Source organism: Plectrocnemia conspersa, unplaced genomic scaffold (genome assembly GCF_051122295.1).
Source record: "Plectrocnemia conspersa isolate PC_06_02 unplaced genomic scaffold, ASM5112229v1 ptg000010l, whole genome shotgun sequence".
Taxonomy (NCBI): domain Eukaryota; kingdom Metazoa; phylum Arthropoda; class Insecta; order Trichoptera; family Polycentropodidae; genus Plectrocnemia; species Plectrocnemia conspersa.
The window spans coordinates 20,763,526-20,790,224 of record NW_028277174.1 but is presented as its reverse complement, the minus strand read 5'-3'; the positions used below and the strand labels follow the sequence as shown (position 1 = coordinate 20,790,224).

The window sequence follows — 26,699 nt, the reverse complement described above, 5'->3', positions numbered from 1 at the left end:
CCATGGAGACGGCGAGTGACGCCGGCCCGGCGACGTCACCAAGACGCTAGAAAGAGACGAGTGAATGCTAGAAAGAGACGCGAGATGTGACGTCACGGTGTCGCCCTAAAGCGTGTATATTGTGAATTCCTCCCGCGAAGGAAAACCAAGGGATTTGTTTGTATATGCGCCAAATGGAATCACCAAAATATCCTATATTCCAGAGCATTACAATGATCTTGAAGGTAAATAATTCATTAATTTCAATGTATTTAATTCAAATGAAATGAATATTGTACATTTTATTGTTTTCGTAAAATATGTGTCCAAATGGCGCTAAATCTGAAGAAGAGCAGAAAAAAATGAATTAATTCATGTCATTTTATTTGAATAAATGAATTGATATCGAACTTAAATTTTATTTATTCAACTCATACACATATGTATACAATATATTCAAATTTAGCAATAGCGAAGCTGTATCGGGTCCGCTAGTTGTAAATTAAGTACAGTCGAATACTTCACATCAGAATCGAATACAAAAATACATAATTTTTGATTGAAAATTCTAATTACGATATTTTGAAACAGGAAAATGATAAAAAAGGATTAAAGCGGGCGATGTAAGTATAAGTTGACATGAGGTGGAAAAAATACCGACATGTCGCTGAAGGGTTTTTACATAGGTGTTCTAAAACGAACAAGAGTCGATGACATAAAGCATTATTATTAAAAATATATAGCGAGCGATTTTACGCAAGACTATATTTAAATTTTCCGTTTTGTATGGATGGATTGTTAATAAATATATACATATTTGGCAATCCTATTAGGGCATGCGCTGCCTGTTCCCACTGCATGCTTGTTCGCCACTACCCTGAATGCATCACGACAGCCGATCGTGACCTTAAAAATTTAGCGCATTAGAATGCGAAATGACAAGTGCGAGGTTGGCAAATAGCTAACTAACTACAAGCCCAAATGTTGGTAAAAAGGTGCGAGCAAATACGGCCACTTCGTCAGTACTTGAATCGGAACCGACTTGGGACACAAGAGAAGGAGAAGAAAAACCGTTTCGGTTTTTATAAATAAGCGCGTCTAGGTCAGTGTTTATATAAAAAATATCGCAATCGGAAGAGGAAGAGGAAGGGGTCGAATTCGTTCGAAGTAGTTAGTTTAGTTTGCCTTTGAAATTATTATCGCTCGAAAGTCGCAGCGCGTCGGTGCAGTGCGGCGATGGTGGCGCCCTCGGCGGCCGCGCGGCTGCTACTCACAGTAGCCGTAGCCGTAGTTGTCACAGCGCAGGAGACGCAAGAGACGCAAGGGTCGCAGTCGACGGGTACTCGCTAACTACTATACGCTTCTTTCTACTTGCTATACGAATGCGTTGCCAGCATGGCTTGTTTGTTTCTAATGCGTGACAGATGCGTTCGTTCCGATAAGTATTTCGTTTTTGGGACACGTGGCCCACAACAAAAACTTTCCTACTCAATATAAACATTTTATCATATTTGTTATTATTTTCTGATTCCAAAACTCAGTTGAAACAATACATGTCATTATGTCATTTCCCCAATTTTATTCACCATCAGAATATTCCTACCGTCTCTCTGTGAACGTACGTTCTGTATAGAGAAATTACCACTGAACTGTGAATGCGCACAAAAATATTTCAAGATGCTCGGCTTTGCTTTTCATAAAAACGTTTTTCACTATGACACTCTTTTTTTTTACGTATTGGCTATTGGGAGAAATTCTTACATCTTCAGGGACATGACTAAAGTAATAAAGCTTTTTTGCTTATGTAGCTATAACATAACATTGCTCACATTTAAACTGATCCCACGGAATATTACTTTAAAAGATACACATATTTAAGTAAAAAATGTTGAATTCGCTAAACTGCCGTGTTCGGCGTACAAAATTGTGAATTTAAAGTTCTTTATTTTTTATTTGTTTGCTGTCCGAGTTTAAAGAACCATTAGTCTACCAAAACTAGTATATTATTTCCACGTGTGAATTTTTTTAAATATACGTAATTATCAAACAATAAAAAAATGTATTTAATTGCTATTTTTGGTAAACCACATATTTAAAATATATGAGTAATTTTCCCTGTGAGTAATATTTCATTCAGGACCCAACCGTTGAATTTATATTGCTTGATTTGAACGTTTGAAACCAAAATTGCCATATGTGTACTGTAAACTTTGTTTAATGCCTTTCCAACATTCAAACCCTTACAAAAAAGTAGCATTTAATGCCTGATGTGATCATCCGTCACTTTCGGGCTTTAACATTTTACCCTTGAACAATAAAATAAAAGTTATTTCACTAAGATAATGTTAAACGTTAGTTCTAAAAGGAAATAAGCTTGCAGAGGTGCTTACTTCACCATGTCCAAGTGAGACACAAAGTGAACTTATACATTAGTTTATAATATACGCAGTTTCTTTCTGTTCTTCCTATTATAGTTATATGGGATTAAATTTAAATAGAAACAAACCGTTATTTTGCCTTGTAAAGTTGCCAATTATGGAGTTATGTATGTATTTATCGAGGATGAATAAACGAACTTGTATGTATTGGCGACTTGTATGTATATATCGAGGATGAATAAACGAACAATGCGCTTTTATCCAATCTAATGGAAAACATGACTTCATACATACCATGACTCAAATTGCATGCTCGTTTCAAATTTCTGTTATACGATATTTGTTATTGTAATACTCTTAAATGCAAAATATTTTTTTAGAATTCATAATATGCAGAAAGTGCGGTACTGACATAGCGGATTCTTATTATTTATATAATCAACGGAGTCCAAATTCAGAAATATATCCCAATTTAACATTATTCGGGAGACCGGAAATTGATCTTCAAGTCTTAAAAAATCCTCTGGGGGTACAGTTTAAAATAATCAACACGTCCAAGGCTCTCTGTTCAGGAATCGGAGAGGTAATATACTCGCTATCGTCGACTCTATTAAATTATTAATTGTGAATGAAAGTTATTTTTCCGTTTCAGTGGGTATCCGGTCATACGTGGTTTCCAGGATTTCTGTGGAAATTTTGCGTTTGTCCTCATTGCTCTGTACATCTAGGTTGGATATTCGAACCGATTTCGAGTGCAAAACCAGAGAGAGTGAAGCCTTCAAAGAAAGGATTCTACGCCTTGATTTTTGATAACGTCGTTGGAGAAAACTGTATGTCGTAGTAATGATCGCTTTGTGTATTGTTTTAGTTTATGTTTAAAGTTTTTTTTTTTCAGACATTCATTCTTTAATGATAGCTCCAAAAATTTTAAGAAGCTGATTGTGAATTAAAAATTAGAACGTTACTTATTTTTTTAACTAGATCAAATTAAAATGACTGAGGGTTCGCATCCACGTAACTCCGGAGACGCCGAAAGCTTACTTGACAAATTGGAATCGCAATTTTCGTCCAGGTTTACCGAAGACGATGAAGAATTTATGAGAGTTTCGAACCAGCCGGAACCTGTTCCGCCGATAATACACCCTTGGGAGAGATCGAATCGAGATAGACACAATAGAAGATATGACAACAACGATCGACGTAATGATGACCGACGTAACGATGACCGACGTAACGATGACCGACGTCATGATAACCGACGTCGCGATGATGACTCTCAGTCTAAAATCGGACCGGATAGGAATTATGGAAACTCGGATCGTCGTCGTAACCGAGATAGAAGGGACATGCCTTATTAGGCTTGTGAACCTAGTCGATTAGATTTACAAACTTGTTGAGTAATGTATAACGTAAACGAAATCAATATTTAGATTAAATGTTACATGGGCAGAGAAATATCAAAGGTATCCAAGGTATTATCAAATCTGCCTCTTAAGATGGTTAAATCCAATGTATGGATGTAATACTTTTTATATATGCATTTGCAAATTTGTATATGAATGTACATATATGTAAGAAATTTCCAATATTGAAAATTGTTTAAAAACTTAAATTTTATATAATAAAATAACAAAGAAAACGATACTTTTTTAATACTTTATTATTCTAAATCAATAATAAATTAATCAAATTTTCGTCGCAAATGATAATAATACACTACAACGATTATATAATAATACACAATACCGGGCCTGTCAAACTTGCAGTTCACAGTAAACTATTTTGCAACCCGAACAATTTAAATTTTTTGTATTATAAGATGTCATTGAACCAGACTTCTGTTTGTTTCACACTGTCACAATTCCGCTGACCCTAAACTTGTGACAGTTTATAAAGCTGCCAGAGAATTATCGTCCAGATGTATGTATAAATATATAAGCTTTTCATGTACACATGTTTAAATATAATTAAAATAAGAATATATTTTCATCTGGCCCAAAACATAATCTAAACTCAAGGTACAAAATTCGATGAAAAATTACGACTTCTCATGGTAAGAAAAGTACTTGAATTGTTACTTTTCATTGCAATAAAAGACGTCTGTATATGGTGAGTATTGCTAAAATAGTAAATTAATGTGAAAAGCGACGGGCCTATTCGCCGAAATTAAATTTGTTAAAGCTGCTCACTAATTATTTTCTGAACAATACTTCTGTCTGAACGTTTTACTTAAATAAAATGTAGAGTCAGCAAATTAATTGCATTTTGTATAGGAATAAATTTATTTACATTACATATTGTTCTACTGAAACATCTGAGATTATGTCATGCATGCCCTATACAAATATGCTATTTTAAAGTTAATGAATTGTTAAAATTAAAATTAGTGAAAATGGTTTGTCCACTAAAAGCAACGCAACAGTTTTTCGTAGAAGGATAAAAGCTTTCCCTTTCGAGAAATTAAAAAATACAAAACAACGTCTAGATCAGTGAACGTCACATTGTCCAATTTTTACACCCATACATTTGCGCGTGCTAGAACCCAGTCACAAGAATAAAGTCGTATACGTCGCACGAAAATACAAATAGTGTTGTTTTTGTTTCTACCTGCGCTGCATAACGGTTATTATCGGGAAACTGCAGCGTATCGGCATAGTTTGGAGAGTTTAGAAGAGATCGAAAACATTTTTACACGTATGATATATTATTAAAAAAAATGCAATTAAAAGCATTTCAAAAATTAATAAAATATTTTTGTTATATAGTGATACAAATTACATACATATAATATATATAAATTTTCATAGATAGAAAATATATTTACAGAAAATTTACATAGAAAATATACATATTTTAAAATACAATTAATTACATGTAAAAAATAAAAATTCAAAATAAAATCACGGTTAAGTTAGTTGAAAGTCAGTTTTTTTTTAGTTTCGTTCCAACAATACTATCACTTTCTAATAATGTAGAATAAGATTGGTTGGTAGTTCATTTTCAATTTTTAAAAAGTCACTATGAAAAATCGTGAGTACCGAATCCAAAAACAACTTTTGCTGTTAACTGATACATCAAAAATTCGGATCGCAATAATTTTGTGAATGCATTGTCTACGTATACAGATGTAAGCGAGAGAGAAGCGATACATGCGCGTAAGATTATTCGTTGTCTCGCTTGTTCTTGTTGAAGCGGCAATGCCCATTTCAAGGATTTTCGTCTATTTCACATCCGCTATAAAAATTAATATTTCGGTCTATTTCGCACAAAAAAAAATATATGTAATACCACATTAACTTGTTGTCAACTCCTAAAATATAAAAAGTGGATAGCGTGATGTTCACTGGTCTAGATTAACAAAATAATTTTGTTAATCTAGACCAGTGAGTTTCTGGCGAATTGTGAAGATTCCATTGAAAAATATATATTACAAACAAGAGCCAGAAAATCTGTTGCTGCTGAGTTGCTTTTGTGTAAATGGTGCGAATAATTCCATTTTTCACCAATCGAAAATGTTCAAAAGATGGACGAAGATTTAGTAATATCCTGAACGGGGATATGTCAATGGGAATAAATTTGGAGATTCGGATAAAGATAAAGATAAAGACGAAACTTATATAAATATGACTATCTAACAGCATACTTAATTTTGCAAAAATATTAAAATGTGTTTGGCGGACGGACAGTTACACAGATTGAGTCGCTGCATTTTACATTGTTGACGAGGTACCGCCGGCCGTTGTCTTCCAGTTGAGGTATATCAGAGTGCCGCCAAGTTTAAGCCATAATAAATGAATAAATAAATGGGTAAATAGATTCACAGTTACTAATTTCATTTTAATTATTGTATTTATGGTTAAGAATCACATGGCTTTGGCCAAATATTAAAAAAGCCCGTTGACGTTGACAATCCGGTATTTAAGGTCGTTTGGGTCATTTAAATCAAAGCCGGCCTACAGTAAACATGGAGTCCGTATTTTCTGTCGTCGAGCAGGGACAACCGATCGAAGTGTTCGCGTTGACCAAGGCTTTCACCGACGACACCAATCCCAATAAAGTCAACCTAGGGGCTGGAGGTGAGTTGTGCTAAATTTAGTGGTTCATGATACAAAATCCACATAATATTAAGCCGTATCTCCAAAACAGTTTACAGGGACGATAATGGAAAACCGTGGGTGTTGCCCGTCGTCAGGAAAACGGAGAAAATGTTGGCGGAAGATGAAACTTTAAATCACGAATATCTACCGATTTTAGGTAAAGTTACATAATTTATCTCGTTAAATTTTTCTTCTTCAATTCTTTGATACTTTCAGGCTTGGAGCCATTTTCGAAAGCGGCTACTACTCTTCTTTTGGGCGATGACAGTCCTGCTCTCGTTGAAAATAGGGTATTTTTTTTTATTATTTATATATCAAATACATTAATATCGCACTCAATTATGTTATGAGCAGTGATTAGATTATTTTATTATTTTTTTTTATTCTGTCGATAACACTACATAATAGGCATCATTATCTACACTTGTTTACGCATGTAATGATTATTAATAGCTGTTAGAAAGAAAATATAGTCAAAACCCTTTCTTTAGTAAATAGTAAGGTGGGGTCAAATTCCATCGTTTTTCGATTTTTCAATTTAATATAAAAAACAAAAAAGCCGAGATATTTGCAATTAAGTAAAAACACTTTTTTGCCTTCATTTTGGAATTCAGACTGATAAGTGTTATTATTCTGATCAATTACTTCTGATTGGGTTTTCATCAATTCTTCTACTTTATTGTCAATATTGAGCTTTTTGGGTTGCTTCAGAAATATCGTGAAAAATAGCATTTACCAAATATCAAAAAATGTATATTCGAAGCATGTGGGCTTGGTCTTTAACCCTTTTACTGCGGCTGATTCTTGTTTATACCCCAAAAATACAAAAAACGTGGGATTTTGTAAACAAAAAATAATTACGAATTTAAATTATAGTTTTCGTAATAATTAAATAATTACGAATTTGAATTATCAGTTTGGTTTCGGCTTTCGTTCCGGAATAAAAATTGGTTTTTATGGTTTTCGGTTCAGCTCCAAGTGATTATTTATTAAATGTTTTTATTTGTATTAAAAAATATTTTAAAACCTTTTATTTCTTCTATTGTTTCTATGCAAACTTTATTAATCAATACAATAATATAATATATAATATGTGATATAATTTATTCAACGATACATATGTAAACAAAGCAAATTCAAAAGTATACAGGATTCTTAGGTATATTTATTTATAATTAAAAAATATGAAAGTTTCCTCTAATTATTAATAAAGCCCTTTCAACACAAACTTGTGTTACTGGAGCTTTTAAAACCAGAATTGAAATTTTGTATAAACGAGGATATGTATTATTATTTTTTGTCTACTCTTTGTACGTGGTTAAAGTTATTCAATTTGAATTCAGTGTCCACATCTGTAGAGATAGGAAATTTATGTGTCTCTATTGTCAGTTCTTTCGTTCATCTTTTCATTGGACGTTTCACTAGATTGTGCTTTTTCATTTGTGATTGAAATTGCTTTTTTTAAATATTATAATTTTCAAATGTTGCACAGCTTGCATTTTTTGTGACCGCATGCTTGAACATGGACCGAACTGTAATAAAACTTTATTTTTTTTGGTTCAGTTCTGGTTTTTGTTCTGACAAAAAAACGGAAGATTGATATTTATATCGTCAGCTATCCGCATCTTTTGTTGCAGTAATGATATCAATGACTAACTATTATATCAAACGCCAACTCCAACTTTGATTTTAACAATATTAATAAGCCGTTATTTTTTTCACTCGCTTGCACCACATGACATTTTTTTAGGTCACAATTTTTTAATTCATATTTTCTAGAAGAACCTTTTATAGATTTCGTCAAACTTATTATTTTTTGTTATGATGACCCAGGGGTAGCCAACCCAAATGATCTTACGGGCCACTTTGGAAATGCATGATAACTCCGTGGGCCATATATAAAATTATATATCCCCATATTAGATTTAGATACACTATAGACATTTTTTTGGAGTGAAAAATTGACTATAGTGTATTGGCGATTATAAAATAAATATATATTATATATGGTTTAAATATGGTTGGCTATCCCAGCCCTAGCCGATTATTTATGAATTGATGCTATGAAATATAGCATTGAAAAATATTTTTTTTTGGACTTTGAAAGTGGAAACTAGTCATTCTAGAAATCGTTTGAAATCGATACGTTTTGCACATTGAAGCATGATAATATTTTTTTATGTTAGTTTGAATCTTACAAATATTCCTTGTAAATATTTAACATCACACTAATTTGGAATATTTTTGAAAATTTGTTCTTATTTATTCCAAATCGGAAGCGAGTGGTTTTTCTGAATGAAGTTCCTTACGGAAGTGAGTTTAGTATTCTGTGTTCATGCTCGTATACTCCCGCACGTCTGGCCAATTAGATTATACGAGGTGGAAACAGTGGCGTAGCTATGGGGGGGCGGAGGGGGCGGGCCGCCCCGGGCGGCACTTGCTTGGAGGCGGCATATTCGCGATGGGATCCCCTACTGTGGTTCTTATTGGTTACTTATATACATTTACAAATAACAAGAGCTTAATAATAACCAATTTATTATTTTAAGAAATGCTGATTTTATGACCCTACAAAAAATGTATGGGGGGGGCGGCAATTTTAAGGATCGCCCTGGGCGGCACATGCCCTAGCTACGCCACTGGGTGGAAACAGTATATTTATTATTTTCTACTAAATATATGTCAGAATTTGTTGTGACTTGGCAGTGGTGTAATTTCTATGAAATGCATAATCTCAGGTTCAGTCACTAGTATTCTACCAACTATAATTTGTTCAATACCTTTTTCAAAGTGGTTTTTGCGAATGTTTCTAATCCGCTCAAATATGTATCATGTCTACAAAGAAAAAATACTTACAAACAAATAAAGTGATAAGTTATATAGACTTTTATTCACTAGTCCTTGTGATAAATTTCGTCACATGATCACATGAGTGATCACACCATTTTGTTCAAAAGTTATCATTTTATTTATTGAATATTTTGAGATTTCATTTTTTGTGTAATTCTGATCAACAAATTGAATCTCAGGCTCCACAGTCGACGCCTTGGTTATTCCTGGTCTATAAATTGTATCATTCATAATGAGGTGATAAATCTAGAAATTTACATTTTTTGATTCAAGATATTATGGTCTTAAAACTTACATTATGTCATTACTTTTAACTCATTTAATCACATCTGTTTTTTCAATTATTAGGCTTTTGGGATCCATGCATTGTCTGGAACCGGTTCTTTGAGAATTGGGGCAGATTTTTTGGTTAAACAGATGAAAGCTACAACATATTATTGTCCTCAACCAACATGGGGTAAGTCGATCACGATTATAATATCAACGTAAGGGAAAACTAATGATTTTAAAAATAAATTGCAGAAAATCATTACTTGCTTTTCAACTTTGCGGGATTTAAAAATGCTTGCTCGTACCGCTATTGGGATCAAAAGACAAGGGGAGTCGACTTTGAAGGCTTAATTGCCGATCTATCAGCAGCTCCAGAAAAATCGATAATCATTCTACACTCCTGCGCTCATAATCCGACCGGATGTGATCTTACACATGAACAATGGATCAAGATTGCTGATGTCATGGAGGTAATATAAATAAATATTTTTGAATATTGCTTCATATTTAAATGAATGTTTATCGACTAGGAGAAAAAACTATTTCCCTATTTTGACTGCGCCTATCAAGGATTCGCTTCCGGCGACTTGGAGAAAGACAGCTGGGCAGTTCGTTACTTTGTTAAACGTGGATTCGAAATGCTTTGCGCTCAGTCGTTTGCCAAAAACTTTGGGCTCTATGGTAAGTTTTTTGCTTTAATAAATTATTTCAACGCTTAAGTTGCATTCGTATTTATTTTTATGTATTTTTTTCATTACGTCAGGTGAGAGAGTTGGCAATCTGACAGTGGTTATGAATTCTTCGTCGACTGCGGCTCAAGTAAAATCTCAATTCTCGATTATCGTAAGAGGAATGTATTCAAATCCTCCCACGCACGGAGCCAGAATCGTTAACACTGTCTTGAAAGATGAAAACCTTTTCAACGAATGGTATAATAAAATCATATTAAGTTCATCTGTAACATATCGTATTAAACTTACATGTAATTTTTAGGAAGGAGTGCATTAAAGTAATGTCATCGAGGATTATCAATATGAGAGCAGCTCTATATAAAGAGCTTGTGGAGTATGTATTTTTATCATAGGTTGTTTAATTAATGTAGTATGTGTTCTAATGAATGTTCTTTTAGATTGAAAACTCCGGGAACTTGGGAGCACATTGTAAATCAAATTGGAATGTTTTCGTATACCGGTCTCAATGAGAAACAAGTACAACATCTCATAAAAGAGCATCATATTTACTTATTAAAAACCGGAAGGATCAGCATGAGCGGAATCAACACAAGAAATGTTAAATACACGGCTAAGGCTATCCACGATGCGGTCACCAAAATACAAGATTAAAAACTCACTCGTTATAAAAGAGTTAATGATATAGTTGAATTTGTCGTTCGCGGTATTTACTCAATCTTGCATTTATATAAAGGCTTAGAACAAATATAAAAGATTATGCCCAAAATTATCTGAAAGCATTTAAAGTAGCAAGCTTTTACGAAGTGATATTGGATACGATCCAGTCGTAATTGAGTCTCGTTCTTCAAAGAAGTGTTTTATAAAAGAACACTATAATATTTTTGTTATTAATTATTTTTGTAATTGAGGTGCTTTATAATATGATTTTATTGTACACATATTTTTTTTATGGTTTTATGGGAAATAAATTGTTGTTTTATATATAATATATATTTTTTTATTTTATACCATAGTAATAAAATATTTTAATGATTTGTTTTACTGATTTGTAATATCACTGAAAAATAGTCACAATGTATGACAACATAACTGGAAGAATATGTTATTTTTTTATGAAATTATTTAGATTCAACCTTCACACATGTTTAGGCATTTATTCGAAAAGATATATATTTTACTAAAATTATTGGATAAGTACACTAGATTCTCTTTTTGCATGGTTTAAAAACATGGACCAAATATTATTTTTAGACTGATTTTTTTACATTAACAAGGTTACATTTTTTTTTTAAAATATCACAATTATGGAAAAAAATGACCATAATAAATATGTGTTAAATATACTGTCGTAGCTTTTTCCGAGTTAAAGCCATCCTCAAATGCATGTTTGAAACCACTTTGGCCAGAATGTGTCAAGTACAAAAACCTTGTATCTATAAATGAGGCTGAATTACACTCCGATTTCCTTACTTTTTCACATATAATTGACAGAGAGGGTTTTAAAGATATTAGGGAATTGCCAGCTGACTTAATGAAGAACAAATTCTAAAGATTATTTTAGGGAATATTGATGATTCAACGGTCATAGTGGCAATAACGAAGGAATGGTTTTACTAACTGCAAATTTAATTCTAGAAGGCCTCCAACTAACCAATAAGTTTAGTAATAATTTTTTAACATTTAACAGTGCGGAACGAGCTTAGAACGAGTGATTTAGAAGTGATTATGGTACGTAATCAGGAAACATACAAGGATCTAATGAAAATAAAATCACAGTGAATGAACACAAGTTGTTAGCGTTATTCAGGATACTCTTGTAAATGTCTTTCCACTTAATATATCCAGCAATGAGAGTGATTTTCTGCCAGCGAAAACCAGCTGTAAAAGGATGTGTATATTGCAAGCAGCAACATTGAATGAATATAATTTATTATATTAAGTTAAATTTAAATCACAAACTTGATTTGTTACTTATTATGTATGTAACTTATGAAACTATTTTATATATAAATAAAAGGTTAATTCGATTTATTTTTGAGCTTGAGAATTTTATATATTGATTTAATTTTAAATAATGGAACCTATCTCCTGTTTTCATGTGCACCTTATCTTTTTTTACATGCTATTTTGCACGGTAGCCTTTGGAACGTATCTCCCATGCAAAAAGAGAATTAGGTTTATGGTGTATATATGTATATAATAAATGACTTGTTTATTTTGTTCATGTGTATATGGGCTCGTGGATCATTAGCGTTAGACTGTTGGACTTCCGTAGGGCCTCTAACCTGGGTAGAACTGGAACTGTGTACCCAATTGTTTTTAAATGAACAGAATACCTTGTTATTTTTAACGGGTACTCGGTCATTTTAATTTCATTATAATATTTGCTTTCTCTATAAGAAATATATATCTCACATAATTTTCAAGATGCTATTATTTCTCTGGCGATTGTTCTATTTCGCAAACCCATTTCGAGATTAAGTGGGCAGTGAAAGCAGTGTATTGAAAAGGGGCAAGAAATCTCTATTTAACAGTCTGAAAGTATTGCTTCATACTTTAAATTTTATGACACATTTCGTTTCGGCATCCTCAAAGATTTTCCGTTTAATAAAAAAAGTATTTGCAAAAAATACACATGGCATACTCGGGGGGGAACGGTTGTACACAAAAATACATTTAAGTCTATTGTTATTATTTACCTTCAGTGGTCTTGCTTGCTCGTTATCTATCGGTTGATATTTATTCTTCATTTTTGCAAATATGAATAGAGCAACTTCGGCATGTACAATTAGGTGATTCGTAAATAGAAGATTATAAAATTTATAATCTGCGAGAGTTGATAATGGCCGACTTATAGTAGAAACAAATTTTTACTGTCAACAATATATAGCCGTTTCACGTGTTTTTACGATTAACAAATTCATATATTAAAATTGTTCCACGCTCACGCATAAAAGGCGGAACAAGATTTTTGACATTTTTTTTCTTACTTTGCTTTTATGTCAAAATTGTATATATTATGAAAAATTAAATCTTTCTCAACTCTATAAACATTACATTAGTTTCTTCTGCAGATAAGTTATCAGATTGTTAATCTGTTATTCCACGAATATTTTAAAACTGATAAATTTCTCAACCGTAATAGTTTTGTAACAATCAATAAATTTAGCCACGTTGTAATTAATTTTGAAGTACTAATTTTAATCAAAATTTTAATCTAACGGTTGAAGTTTAAGAATTCCTCCCCCTCTTCTTACTTTTTGTTTTTTATTGAACCTCTGCTTTTTGTTTCCCAAATGCAATTCTAAATTTATCTGTATTCTATAAATAAAATTCCTTTAAATCCAGAATTAATAAAATATAATATAATTATTCATATTTATACTATTGTTAGTACAATAGATTATAAAATTAAATGTCTGACTTGGCAACTAAAAAGAAAGCATCAGAAAATATTTCTAGCCTTGTCTTGCTAGGGAGCTAAAAAAAATCCAGAGGAAATTTTAGTACATTGACTTGATGGAAAGCGGACTTAAGGTCAAAAGCCTGTACAAAGCCCGACGTCTAGTAATTCTAAGTGAACCCTGTACAATAATATTATATATGTTTAATACAGTTTCACTACAAATATATATTTCATTTATCATTTAAATTATGCATCATTTCGTTTATTTATAGACAAATCAAATAGGACAACTGAGTTTAAGTAATTATTTTTCTTGTAGTACATGGTACAATATTTTGAAATCCATTGTAAAACAGCTAACACAATAAATATGCGGAGTAAGACATATTTGTGTTTCACATATTTGGATTATTTTCAATTTAGATGTTTTATTGTAAACAATTTTTTTTTGTTAAGAAAATGTAAGAAAACCTATTCACTTTTTTTAAATAAAATAATGTTACATATGTTTTATTATATTATATGTGTTTATAAACTGTGCTTCATAGCTTCACTATTATCTGGTGTTAATGAATAGTGTTAGTAAATATATGAGAAACATTACAGCTATCATGATCTTTTATATTGGATCTAGTTAACACTGGTTTCGCATATTGTCGATAATAACATCACTTTAAAAATACAGTGTTATCTTATGTTGACATATTTCTTAATTTGTCAGTAAATTAGATAAAATTAATTGATCACCTAATAGTTAGTTTAGATGACCTATTCTTTTCTTTATAGAATGAATGAGTTGGACATGTTTTTTTATATTCATGTTTTTTTATTAGTACCCTAATGTAAATTATTATATATTTGTAGATTTTAAAATGAAGTATTTTTTGTTATTGTAGAGATGAGACTAGATAACATAACATATTTTTTAACCGAGGATTTTATTATTTCATATGCAATATTTCGTTGGAATTTCACTTGATAAGAACTATTTGAAAAACAACCATTATTAATAAACAATAATTTTACAGGAGAGATTAATAACTGTGTACTTACGCTTGATTTATTAATTAAGAAATATACAAAAAATAAAAGGGAGGAAAAGTACTATTTATTTAGACAAAATGGTAGGTTTTTATAGTAGTCGTCAGTAATTATAATAAATAATAGATATTATGAATTTGCTATTAAAAGTTACTGACCATTTATTCTCAAAAAGACTGATTTAATACAAATGAAATAATATTATTTCTTAAGTCTTTTAATAAATAATAGATATTATGAAATTGCTATTAAAAAGTTACTGACCATTTATTCTCAAAAAGACTGATTTAATACAAATTAAATCGTATTATTTCTTAAGGCTTTGTATATTACAACAAAACAACTATCTTTTCTTCCTATGTACCAATAAATTATCTAATCAAATTGAACCCTTTTTTTGTCTTGCCTTTTTCGTCTTATCTCTTTGTTATTTAGTACAACCATGGTCATAACTAGCAGTAGCCGGCAAATAAAATAATGAAGAAAAAAACATTTTGTTATTGACTAAATTACAAATATTACTCATATTTCCGAGTTTGTTCAACTATGGACGTTTTCAATGGCTGGATCAATACGAATAATGTTTAATTTTAAGGCTATCTAAAGTAATCTATTTTGGTAATATTTTTTTGAGCAGTTAAGTCTTTTCGACAGCAGAAATAATTGATATGGATCTTGGTACTTAATGAAAGTTTAAAACATTTTAAAATATAATGCGTGTATGAATCTGAATTTATTATTCGAACAGTATATTATTATCAGCATTTTTTCATTAAATGTAACGTTTTAAAATTAAATAGTTAGTTATACTTTGACCGAATGTTAGTATTTTAACAGAATACGATAATATGCGTTGCTAGACATGAAATTAATTTATTGCGTAAGAATCAAATAGAAAATATATTTATACAAAAATAAACATGTAATTCTTCGCTATGACGTGTTTTCTGACAAGCGGAGCTTTACTGATCAACATTTTTAAAAGATTGTGATAGCAAAATTATCATTAAATATCATATAGTTAGTTTTTTTTTTCATTAATTCTTAATTTATTTAATCTCATCCATTCACTGATATGGATCAAATCACTCATGTATGCTTCTTTGCATATCTTTGTTTTAGAGTTATATATTAGCACTGTATCATCAGCATACAGTTGAACCTTTTCTGCAAATTTACATAGGGTTAAATCATTTATATAAAGATTAACTTTCTTGTTTCGGCTACCGGACGAGATACACGCTCTGAGCACACCACTCCAACGACGGTTTTCCCCCGCTGACTCATCGGTCTTCCGACCGGCTCTGTCATGGCGGAGCCAATCTTTGACGTGGACTCCCTAAGCATGGAGTTCACTCAAGTAAGTGAGCATGCCTCAGACTTGACGAACCTCAGGGAGGAAATGGAGATCCTTCGCCAGGAACTCCTTGAGGAACGTCGACTCCGCATCTACCTTGAGGTGCAAATTGCCGAGCTCCTGAAGGGCAAAAAATCAAATAAAAAAACGGCTTCCGTTTCTTCCGCGTCCGCAACGGAGGCAGTTATTTCTGCGCCTCTAAAAGGCGCATATTCTTCTCAAATAAAAAAAAATAATAAACAAAACGTATCTGCGATACCAATCGTTGTTACCGCATCTGCACCCGCGATACCCGCGAGTAACGTTTCGACCGGAATAGTGACATTGAACACTGTCTCTGCACCCGCGACATTTCTCGCTGATAAACTGACCGCGCCCTCGACTACTCGTTATCCCTCGAATAATAGGGAATCGTCCCCTGCTAAGAAGAGGCTACGGCCTAGCACACCGCCAATAGTAGAAACGGAAATAAAAAAGGCGAATATCCCGCCAATTATACTTAATAATCCATCAGATTACAAAGCGGCGAGACAAACCATTATCAACAATGGTTTGTCGTTTTCCTCTATTCAGCGCACCGACTGCGCAAAAATTATTGCGGCGTCAACCGATGACTTCCGCAAAATTACTAATTTGCTAGATGAAAGGAAATTCTCCTTTCATACCTACACACTAACCGAAGACAAACCTCTTCGGGTAGTCATCCGGGGGCTGAACGCTGACTTTACTAGCGACGAAATTAAAGAGGAGCTCCTGTCGCTTAAGTTCGAGGTTGAATCCATCAACCAATTAAAAAATAAAAAGTCAAGCAAACCTATGCTATTATTTGCAGTCTCGCTAAAAAAAAGCGAGCACAATAAATCAATATACAATTTGGGATATCTCCTGCACCAGCGTATTACGGTGGAGCAGCAGAATAGACCAAAAGGCATTCTCCAGTGCCACCGTTGCCAATTGTTCGGCCACTCTGCGATTAATTGCAGAGCTACTCCTGCATGCGTAAAATGTGCCGGTCCCCATCTCACCAGAGATTGCTCCCACGAGGAAAAAATTGATAAGCCCTTATGCAGTAACTGCGCCGGTTCTCATCCTGCGAATTACGGGGGATGTGCTAAAAACCCAAACAATAAAAAAAATATAGATTACAAGAAACCGCGAGATAATAAAAAAACCCATAACCATATTAATAATAAAATAAACGGCTGCTCATTCGCCGAAAAACTTAAAGGAAACCCGGAAGAGACTCCTATCAATAATGTGACAACAGAGAACCCCTCCAATCGCGACGTCATAATCAAGATGTTTATGGAATTAAGTGAAAAAATGAAATTTATCAGTTCCCACCTATTGCCAACATTATGATGTGCGAAAAAAAAGGGAAAACCCACCACCGCAAAATTTTAAGGATATTAGCGTGGAATGCTAATGGCCTTCGCGATAAAAAATTCGAACTTAATCAATTCCTCATAGATCAAAACATAGATATAGCTCTTATTTCCGAAACACACCTAAAAGAATCGATAAAAATTAACTTTGCTAATTACAAAACCTATCGCTCGGACAGGCAAATCGGTGCCGGGGGAGGAACTGCAATTTACATTAAAAACGAGATAAAGCATAATGATGCGCTTACAAAAACATTTAATAAGCTTGAAGTTACAACTTTAGAAGTTAAAGCTGATGCTCGATCGCCCATAATTATTCATTCTGTATACACCCCACCGAAACCGGCGTATCCCATTGAAGATTTACAACATTTATTTAACTATTCGCAACCTATTTTTGCTGCAGGGGACTTTAACTCCAAACATAGAGAATGGAATTGCAGGGCGACTAACAAAAATGGTAGAACGCTAAATAAATTTGCCAAAGATAATAATAACATAAACTTAGAAATCCCAACAGATCCAACCCACTATTCAACACGGGGTGTTTCAGATATTTTAGATATTGCCATAACAAACAACTTACCCACATGCAATATAGAGGTCCACAATAGTCTCGCGTCTGATCATAACCCAGTCATTTTTTGCCTTCCAATAAATTTTGATATTAACATTAGAAGAAACATAAAGAAAGTACAGTGGGATTTCTTCCCTTATTACTTAGAGCAAACCCTTCCTGAACAAAAAGAGCTTAACAACACGGTAGAAATAGAAGAAGAAATTAATACTCTCACTTGCTCAATAAACAAATCGATAGAACGAGTTACTCTCGAAAGAAAGACAAACAAAGATATTTCTTTACCAAATAATATTCGCGAACTTATTAAAATTAAAAATCAAATTCGTAGGAAATGGCAACAATCTAAGAATAAGTCAGATAAATCAAAATTAAACCGCTTACAGTCCGAAATAAAAACTGCAATTTCAGAATACAATAATGAACTATGGGAGAATAAACTTACCGACCTAAACCCTGAAGACAATTCCCTTTGGAATATGTCAAAAATTTTACGTAGAGATCCAGTAGATATAAAAAAAATTATGACTCCTTCACAAGTGCTAGTTTATTCTTTAGAAGATAAAGCAGAAGCTATTGCCGATAGCCTCCAAGATCAATGTACAATTAACTTATCTTTAATAAATGTAGACTTTAAAAACAAAATAGAAAAAGAAATTAGAACTACTCTAGGAAAAAAACACAACCAAATAGAACCAGTAACGTCAATTGAACTAGAAAATATTCTTCGATCACTAGCCAACCGCAAAGCCCCTGGAAACGATTCCATCCCTAGTAAAGCTTTCAAAATCTTTCCTCCTAGCGCTATCAGTTTTTTTCTTAATATCATAAACGCATCATTTAACTGTCTGTATTTTCCAACAGTTTGGAAACAAGCTAATGTGATAGTTCTGAGAAAACCCGGTACCGACCCAACTCTTCCCGCGAGCTATCGACCCATAAGCCTCCTACCCGTCGCGAGTAAAATATTTGAAAGGCTTATCCAACGTAGATTATTAAAACATGTAATAGAAAATAAAATATTACCCAATGAACAGTTCGGTTTTAGAACGGAACACTCGGCTACGCAGCAGCTGCATAGAGTTGTGAACCACATCCAGTCGGGCTTTAATAAAAAAATGACAACAGGAGCAGTATTTTTGGATATAGCCAAAGCGTTTGACAAAGTATACCATGATGGTATACTATTTAAACTTATAAAATACAAATTTCCATCTGAACTGGTCAAAATAATTGAATCTTTTCTTAAAAATAGAACCTTTAAAATTAAATTGGAAAACCATCTATCGAGTCCGAGACCTATTCTGGCAGGCGTTCCGCAGGGATCAATTCTGGGTCCATTATTATTTACAATTTTTACTAGCGACTTTCCCTCCAAGCCATATAAAAAAGTAATTACTGCCCTATTCGCGGATGATACCGCCATTTTATGCTCTTATAAAAACCCCCATCGTGCAATAATTCATCTTCAAAACAAACTCAACACTATTCAAAAGTGGTTCGATAAGTGGCTAATAACAGCAAATCCCAACAAAAGCGTCGCTATAATGTTTAATCGCAGGAGAAAACACGCTTATGCTAATAATAATCTCTCTAAATTAAAAATGTACGATAAAAGCCTCGAATGGCAAAATTCTGCCAAATACTTAGGATTAACTCTGGACTCCAAATTAACATGGAAATCCCATATAAATAACATAACTTCAAGAGTCAAAACAACTCGTGCTCGTCTATATCCATTATTAAACAGAAAGAGCGAACTAAATGTAAAAAACAAACTGCTCCTGTACAAATCGATCATCCGACCAGTTATTTCATATGCCTCCCCCGTCTGGGGTGGTATACTTAGTCGTAATTATTCGAAATCACTACAAACGCAACAAAATATTGCGCTAAGAATGGCGACAAATGCCCAATGGTTTGTCCGAAACTCAAATATACATAAAGATTTAAAAATAGACACTTTACGCGATTATTTCGATAAACTTAAAGTAAATTACCATGACAGAAACAAAAATCATTCTAACCCATTAGTTAAAAACCTTAATAAGGTAACATGAATATTTGTAAAAAAAAGTGCTAGCTAACGTAATAAGAAACAACTTTTTTTTTTTTTTTTTTACTTTTTATTTTTTTTTTTGTCCTAAAAATAAATAAATAAAAGTGAGAACCAATTAATAGATACCCAGGTAAATGGCTTTGGCCAGGAACTGGTAAAAATAAATATTAGACACTGTATAAAGATTAAATAATTAACCTTGTAGAATTCCACACTTACTTTCGTTACTTGTTGTATATTATTTAAATAGCTTTTTAGTAAGTTTAGCGTTGGTTCAACTATTTCAGTATGTTTTAATTTCTCTAATAATATATTATAGTCTACTGAGTCAAAAGCTTATTAAAGTCTATAAATAATGCTGAAGTTTTATTTCTATCGTTCAAGTTTTGTTAAATTTCATTAATTAAATCAAAAGCTGCATATTTTGTATTGGATTTGTTAAAAATTAATTTATTGTATTGGCTCAAATTGATTCAAATTTTTTTGATAGAACTGATAAAACAGATATAGGGCGATAATTTAAGATCTTCTTATCATTTTTCATGATAAGAGGATCACTAACTCACATTATGCATCATTTTTTTATTAAAATAGGAGCAATATGCCATCAATACCAGGTGCTGAGCTATTTTTAATTTGTTTGTGTATCTTATGACTTTTTATAATTTAATTTGGTGAAAATAAATAGATCTATTAACCTGAGCAATATTTGAAATATTATATTTTTGCTGTCAATAACATTTAAAAAATTTGCACATAATGAAACTATTCGAAAATTGTGAAAAAATGGAGTGGTCGGGGGGCAAATAGAATTTTCTCCCCCAGGCACAAACTACTCTAGCTTTGGCACTGAAAAGTTGAAATCATATAATTTTATTAGCAATTGTCAGATAAAGTATGTTTTCACTGGTAAAAATATATATTTACCGGTAAAAATGTATTCCGATATTATTTCACTAAAATTACATATTTAAAAAAATATTTATGGGATAGATTTGAGATGCTTTTTTTATGTATTATGGATTTTTTATGTATTATTTCTGGTTTAGAATCAGGGACGAAATCAGTGAGGGTGAAAGTTGCTCAGTCAGTAGTCGTTTCTTTTATATTTCATAGTTGTTCATTAAATGACATGTATTTTTCTAACCACCTAACCCCTCCCCCAAATGACGTGCCTGCAAATCGCACGGTTCCCTACTTAGCTCTAAAATAAATATGTACGATAAAATTGGACGCCCAAAATTAAACAATGTTTTTTTTGTTATTAAGTTCTTAAAATTTAGATACTACAGCATAAAATGAAAATAATCAAATTAGAAAATACAAATTTTGAGAATTAGAAAGTGAATATTATATGTACTTCTAGCTCACCTTATCACTGTTACTTTGAACTGTCATAAAGAAAGCGATTACTTAAATAACGGTTTATTAGAAAATCACAGCGATAATATACCATCAAATGTTTTTTTTGTATTAACCTTGATTTATATATTTGGTTTTAATCGTAAAACTGTTCCATTTTCGGTTCATATCTATATTTTTCTATGCGATTACAATGGTTGTGAAACTTGTATAATTATTAGGCTATCGCGACAATTCACACAGATAAAATTTTAGGCACATTTGTAGGGAGATGGTTCAGATAAACTTTGATTAGATTGCTATATAAAAATATTGTTTTTATAGTATTTTAATAATAACAACGATTATATTATATTTCTGTAATTAAATATTATAATTTGTAGTACATATCGCGACAATTCACCTAGATACAATTTTAGGCACATTTTAGGGAGATGGTTCAGATAAGCTATGATCGTTTTTATAGTGCTTTAATAATAACAATGAGTATATTATAATATTTCTGTAATTAATTATTAAAATTTGTAGTACATCAGACAACTTATCAACATTTGAAAAATCAACAATACTATATTTTGTTTGTTTACGTGCAACATATAAATATCACAACTGATTTGTCGAAATGCATTGGGCGCAGGATTAGTATCGAAGATGGCCGCAGTGTCACGGTTATCGCTGTTGGTGTCGGTCGTTACCGCTGTTCTAGTCTTCGCCGCTATGAACGATAAGTTTTCTATAGAACGATACGCCGAGACACGATCCGCATTGATCTCGCTTTCGAGGGCTTTGTCTCTCGGCGCAGATCTTCCTTTATCTCCTTCGGAAGAGATAGCCAACAGTATCATCATGGGTCATAAATACGAAGAATTAGAAGAGGCCTACAACGACGTATCTAAATTTAACCCGGCCCAGCATTTTTTCAAAAGAAAAAAGTTCATTGACGAATCGCCTGTGTTCAAAATCATCAAAGGTATGCCCAAAGGAGCCGTTTTACACGCACACGACACTGCTCTTCTCGGACCGGAGTTTCTACTCAAAATCACCTACATGGAAAACCTTTACGCGTGCATTTCCGACAAAGGCTTGTTGAAGTTGCATTTCTTCAAGACTCCGCCGATTTCGAAGCATTGCGAATGGAAGCTGATGTCGAACTTGAGGCAAGAAGCGGAAGACGTCGAAGAGTTTGACAGGACGCTAAGCGAGCGATTCACATTGGTCGTCGATGAACCCGAGCACCAATATCGAGACATGGAAGTCGCGTGGAAAAAGTTCGAGTCGATCTTCATGCTCATAACTCCGATGCTAACCTATAGACCGATATGGAAGCTGTATTTTTATGAAGCTCTACGCCAGTTTCGCGAAGATGGAGTGTTTTACTTAGAGCTGAGGAGCACCTTGCCGAATCTTTACGATTTGGAAGGAAACGTTTACGGTCCAGTCGAATGCGCCCGAGCTTATAAGGAAGTGAACGAAGAATTCAAGTTCGATTTTCCGGATTCTTTCGGCTCCAGGTTGATCTACGCGCCTCACAAGCAGGTGTCGTTCGATCAAATTAAAGGTTACGTGAAGACGTGCATGCATCTCAAAAAAGAATTCCAAGATTTCTTCATCGGCTTCGATTTGGTGGGACAAGAAGACAAGGGATGGTCCCTCGCGGACATCGCATCCGAGCTGATGGCGCTGAGAAGCCATATGGACGTGTTCTACCACGTGGGAGAGACGAATTGGTACGGTAGCAAAGTTGACGAGAACATGTACGACGCTGTTCAGCTGGGGGCCAAGAGACTCGGACACGCTTTCGCCCTCGTCAAGCATCCGTATTTGGCTAAAATTGTGGCCGAGAGGGGCATAGCCGTCGAAGTGAGTCCGATATCGAACCAAGTTTTGAAATTGGTGGAAGACATGAGAAATCATCCAGCAGCAATCATGATCGCCAATAATTACCCGATGGTGATAGCGTCGGACGATCCGGGTCTCTGGGGTGCCTTGCCCTTATCGTATGACCTTTACGAGACGTTCGTCGGAATCGCCGGCCGAGAGTCTGATATCAGATTGATTAAGAGATTGGCGTACAATAGCATAGAATACAGTTGCATGCCTGAAGAGGAGAAACAACGAGCTACTATGAGATTCGACAAACTATGGAATGACTTCGTGGAACGCATGAATAAAGAATACGTTAAATATAATGACATCACAGCCGTCAAAGATAATTAATATTTTTAGTTGTATTTTAATCGATATATCAACGAATATACCTCACTACTTTCAATCGTTGTATTATATGTAAAATGTACTATGATAGCAAGTGTAATTAAAATATATACACATTATATTTGCGTTTTGTTTATTACTTCCATAGATTTTCATATACACATACCTATTTAATACAATATAAGCAAAAGAAATATATATAATAATTTATTACATTTATAAAATCATAATCTTGAATAAAATTTTACATAATATTATTGGTAGCAATTTAATTAGTAAAATAAACTGAGATTATTACGTGCAATTATAATTTCAGCAATATCATTATTACGTGCAGTAATGATGATATTGTTGAAATTTGACAGTTAATAATAACATTAGAACATTTTTTAACAATAAATTAAATGGTCAGCTAAAATTATAAATGGTTGTAAATTTGTCATAAACAGTCAGAAGCTTTTTGATAAACGGTCAGGTAAGTTCCGATTGCAACTCACCTTCATAGCGATAATACAGAAACTAATATATTTTATCATTACACACATACTAACAATATTATTCAAATGGTTTTATGTGACTTTTGCATACAAGTATTTGATTTTTACGGAATATCTAAATTAAAAATATTTTTCAACATACAACTAACCGTTTCATTTTGAATAAAAAAGACAATCAATGTGAAAAAGCTGACTATTTATTAAAAGTACTAATCGTTTGACCAAGGACGTCATTTAGAAAGAGAGAAGGGGAGGGGGAAGATGTTATGTTTATGTTTTATTGAAAATTCGTAATATTATTTTTCACGCAATAAAAGATAAATAAATAAAGATACATAATAAATTAATGGAGAGGCCAATAGGTTAACTTATTCAAATTTCATTCATAATTCAAGATTTAGTCAAATTAAAAAATATTTACTTTAATGAAAACGAAAAAATCAATAAAACAAGAGAAAATTAAATATTGTATTCATTTTCCACAAAAATGTATTCATCATTAAAAACTTACAGTTTTCAGGGACGGTCTGTACGGGCAGTTTCCCAAGGCGCTAGCGCTGAAGAGGCGGCAATTACTCCGAATGGGGGCGCCATTTGATTATATTTAACACAGTGTTAAAAATTTGTATAAGCACAAGTACCCCCGTTAAACTATCAAAAAATAGTTACCTCGGAAAATTTTGTTCGTTTTAAAATGTCTGAGATGACATTTAAAAAAATAATATATAACTAATAAAACGCTAAATGAACAAAAAAATCACAGATTACATTTTTTAGCTTTAGCAGGGTTTCTAAATGAACAAAAGTTTCCGAGATTACGATTTTTGAGCCCAGGGCGTCGAATATTCTCGGGCTGGGTCTGAATGTTTCTACATACGTATGTAGTGCTGGTTCGCCAGTCGCTGACTATAAAATTGTATTTTTTTAACCAATATTTAATATTATCGGCAGGTTTTCCAGCTTCTATATTTTGAAAGAAAAGAAATTGGAGCAGTTTGATTTTATTTACAAGTTTTAGCAATATTAACCATTCGTTTCATTGAATTAAAAACTGTTCTATTTCTTACTATAATGTATACTTTGTAACACTACTTCTCCCCCATTTACTATTCTATTTTTCGTGTTCTCGGTTCTGTCAATAATTTTTTCCAGGTCTAATTTAAACGTTTGCCCATTGCTAAAAAAACTAAATAAAATTCAAATAGGAAAGGAGAGGAGGGGCAAATTTAATCAAAAACACTGTGGAACAAATAAACTTAAGATTCATAAATATTTAAAAAACCAAAAATTACAAAAAAATCATATTATGTACATATATAAAATAAAATCAAGATATGTTTCGCTATTTTTAAGAAGTCTGATTTTTATTTGGGGAATAGGGGAAGGGACATGAAAGATAAAATGTAAAAAAGATTGCAATTATAATCAAACTTTTAAACAATGGCGTCGTTTGGATTTCTAAGAAATTTATATAAAAGAGGGGGGGGGGGGATGAGACACAAAATTAGCTTAACGGAGTTATATTATAAATGTGTTCTTTGATTGAATTGATTAGAGATGTGACTACAAAATGTTGTGATTTATTTCGTTACCATTTTATTTGAATAAAAATGGCATCGACAGCCAGTCTTATTTTTAAAGATAAATGTAATACTAATTTTTCACTGCAGTAAGACTTTATATAACATTTTTTTAAATTTTATGTTATGAGCTAAGAACCTTTATTTTGAGCTTACAGAGCCTACTTTGAACATATTTTTTTAAGAAAATATTTTATGGCTCGTATTTTTAGGGTCGGAATTTTAATACGGTTGTAATCTGATTTTATATTACATATGCTTAGAATTTAAATTGTATTGGTTAGAATTTATAACACATAGTAAAAATTCTTTTGACAAATGGGAAAAATATTTTTTTATAGTTAGCAATAATGTTATTAATTAACACAACTGGTCGATCTGTTATTCGCATGTTTGCAGTTTGTTGTCATTATCATTATCAAGGTGTTTTAGAGTCAAACTGTTTGATTAGGCTTGGAACATTGGCAAATGTCAACAAAACAAGGCAAGCGTGCTCTCTGTCGCCGCTCTGTCGCTATTCCTGCTTCGTTCGTCGCTCTGAATGCCTTCGCATCCTTCATACAATTAAATAGATTTGTTGAGTTATTCACAGGTGTTCAAGTTCTGACTAACGCTTGCTTGCACCCAAGATATCCGACAGTTTTAGTGTTCAATTTCTGGGAAAGATATTTTATAAAGTATTTCAAAAATAAATAATTTATTGCACATTCATATTTATAAATATTATAATATTGTTTTTTATTCACATCGTCGTCCTTTATTTTAATTTTGATCGTTTTATATTTTTATTCTGGCTATATGGTATTTTTATTCTAGCTATTTTACATTTATTCTGTCTCTGAATAATATAAATATAACTAATCTGATAATAAAATTCGGAATGAAATTTGATTATTCTGATCTAAAATTGATTTTAATTATGATCATTTAATTTGTTGTCATTTTTTATTAAAAA

At 32.6% G+C, this 26,699-nt stretch overlaps 3 protein-coding genes and 1 long non-coding RNA gene across 5 annotated transcripts in view; 3 read left to right on the top strand and 1 right to left on the bottom strand.

The window, feature by feature from the left end:
• Positions 1-26,699, bottom strand: part of LOC148230935 (uncharacterized) — a 565,745-nt gene that overhangs the window by 55,514 nt on the left and 483,532 nt on the right. The window lies entirely within an intron of this gene.
• Positions 393-3,996, top strand: LOC148230964 (uncharacterized). Its single transcript, XM_088195832.1, has 4 exons — positions 393-1,318; positions 2,738-2,940; positions 3,010-3,187; positions 3,253-3,996. The coding sequence occupies exons 1-4, from the start codon at positions 1,216-1,218 to the stop codon at positions 3,294-3,296; spliced, it is 528 nt and encodes a 175-aa protein (XP_088051958.1). The 5' UTR covers positions 393-1,215; the 3' UTR covers positions 3,297-3,996.
• Positions 6,254-11,252, top strand: Got1 (Glutamate oxaloacetate transaminase 1). 2 transcript variants are annotated; one of them, XM_088195828.1, is made up of 9 exons: positions 6,254-6,433; positions 6,504-6,611; positions 6,671-6,744; positions 9,653-9,761; positions 9,827-10,044; positions 10,105-10,255; positions 10,338-10,503; positions 10,568-10,639; positions 10,704-11,252. In XM_088195828.1, the coding sequence occupies exons 1-9, from the start codon at positions 6,322-6,324 to the stop codon at positions 10,915-10,917; spliced, it is 1,224 nt and encodes a 407-aa protein (XP_088051954.1). In that variant the 5' UTR covers positions 6,254-6,321; the 3' UTR covers positions 10,918-11,252. The 2 variants fall into 2 exon arrangements, with proteins under 2 accessions (XP_088051954.1, XP_088051955.1); XM_088195829.1 differs by having other exon boundaries at positions 6,671-8,842; positions 9,108-9,761.
• On the top strand, positions 22,110-23,786 carry LOC148230962 (adenosine deaminase-like). The gene has a single exon (XM_088195826.1). It carries the CDS (start codon positions 22,171-22,173, stop codon positions 23,668-23,670), a length of 1,500 nt encoding a protein of 499 aa, XP_088051952.1. The 5' UTR covers positions 22,110-22,170; the 3' UTR covers positions 23,671-23,786.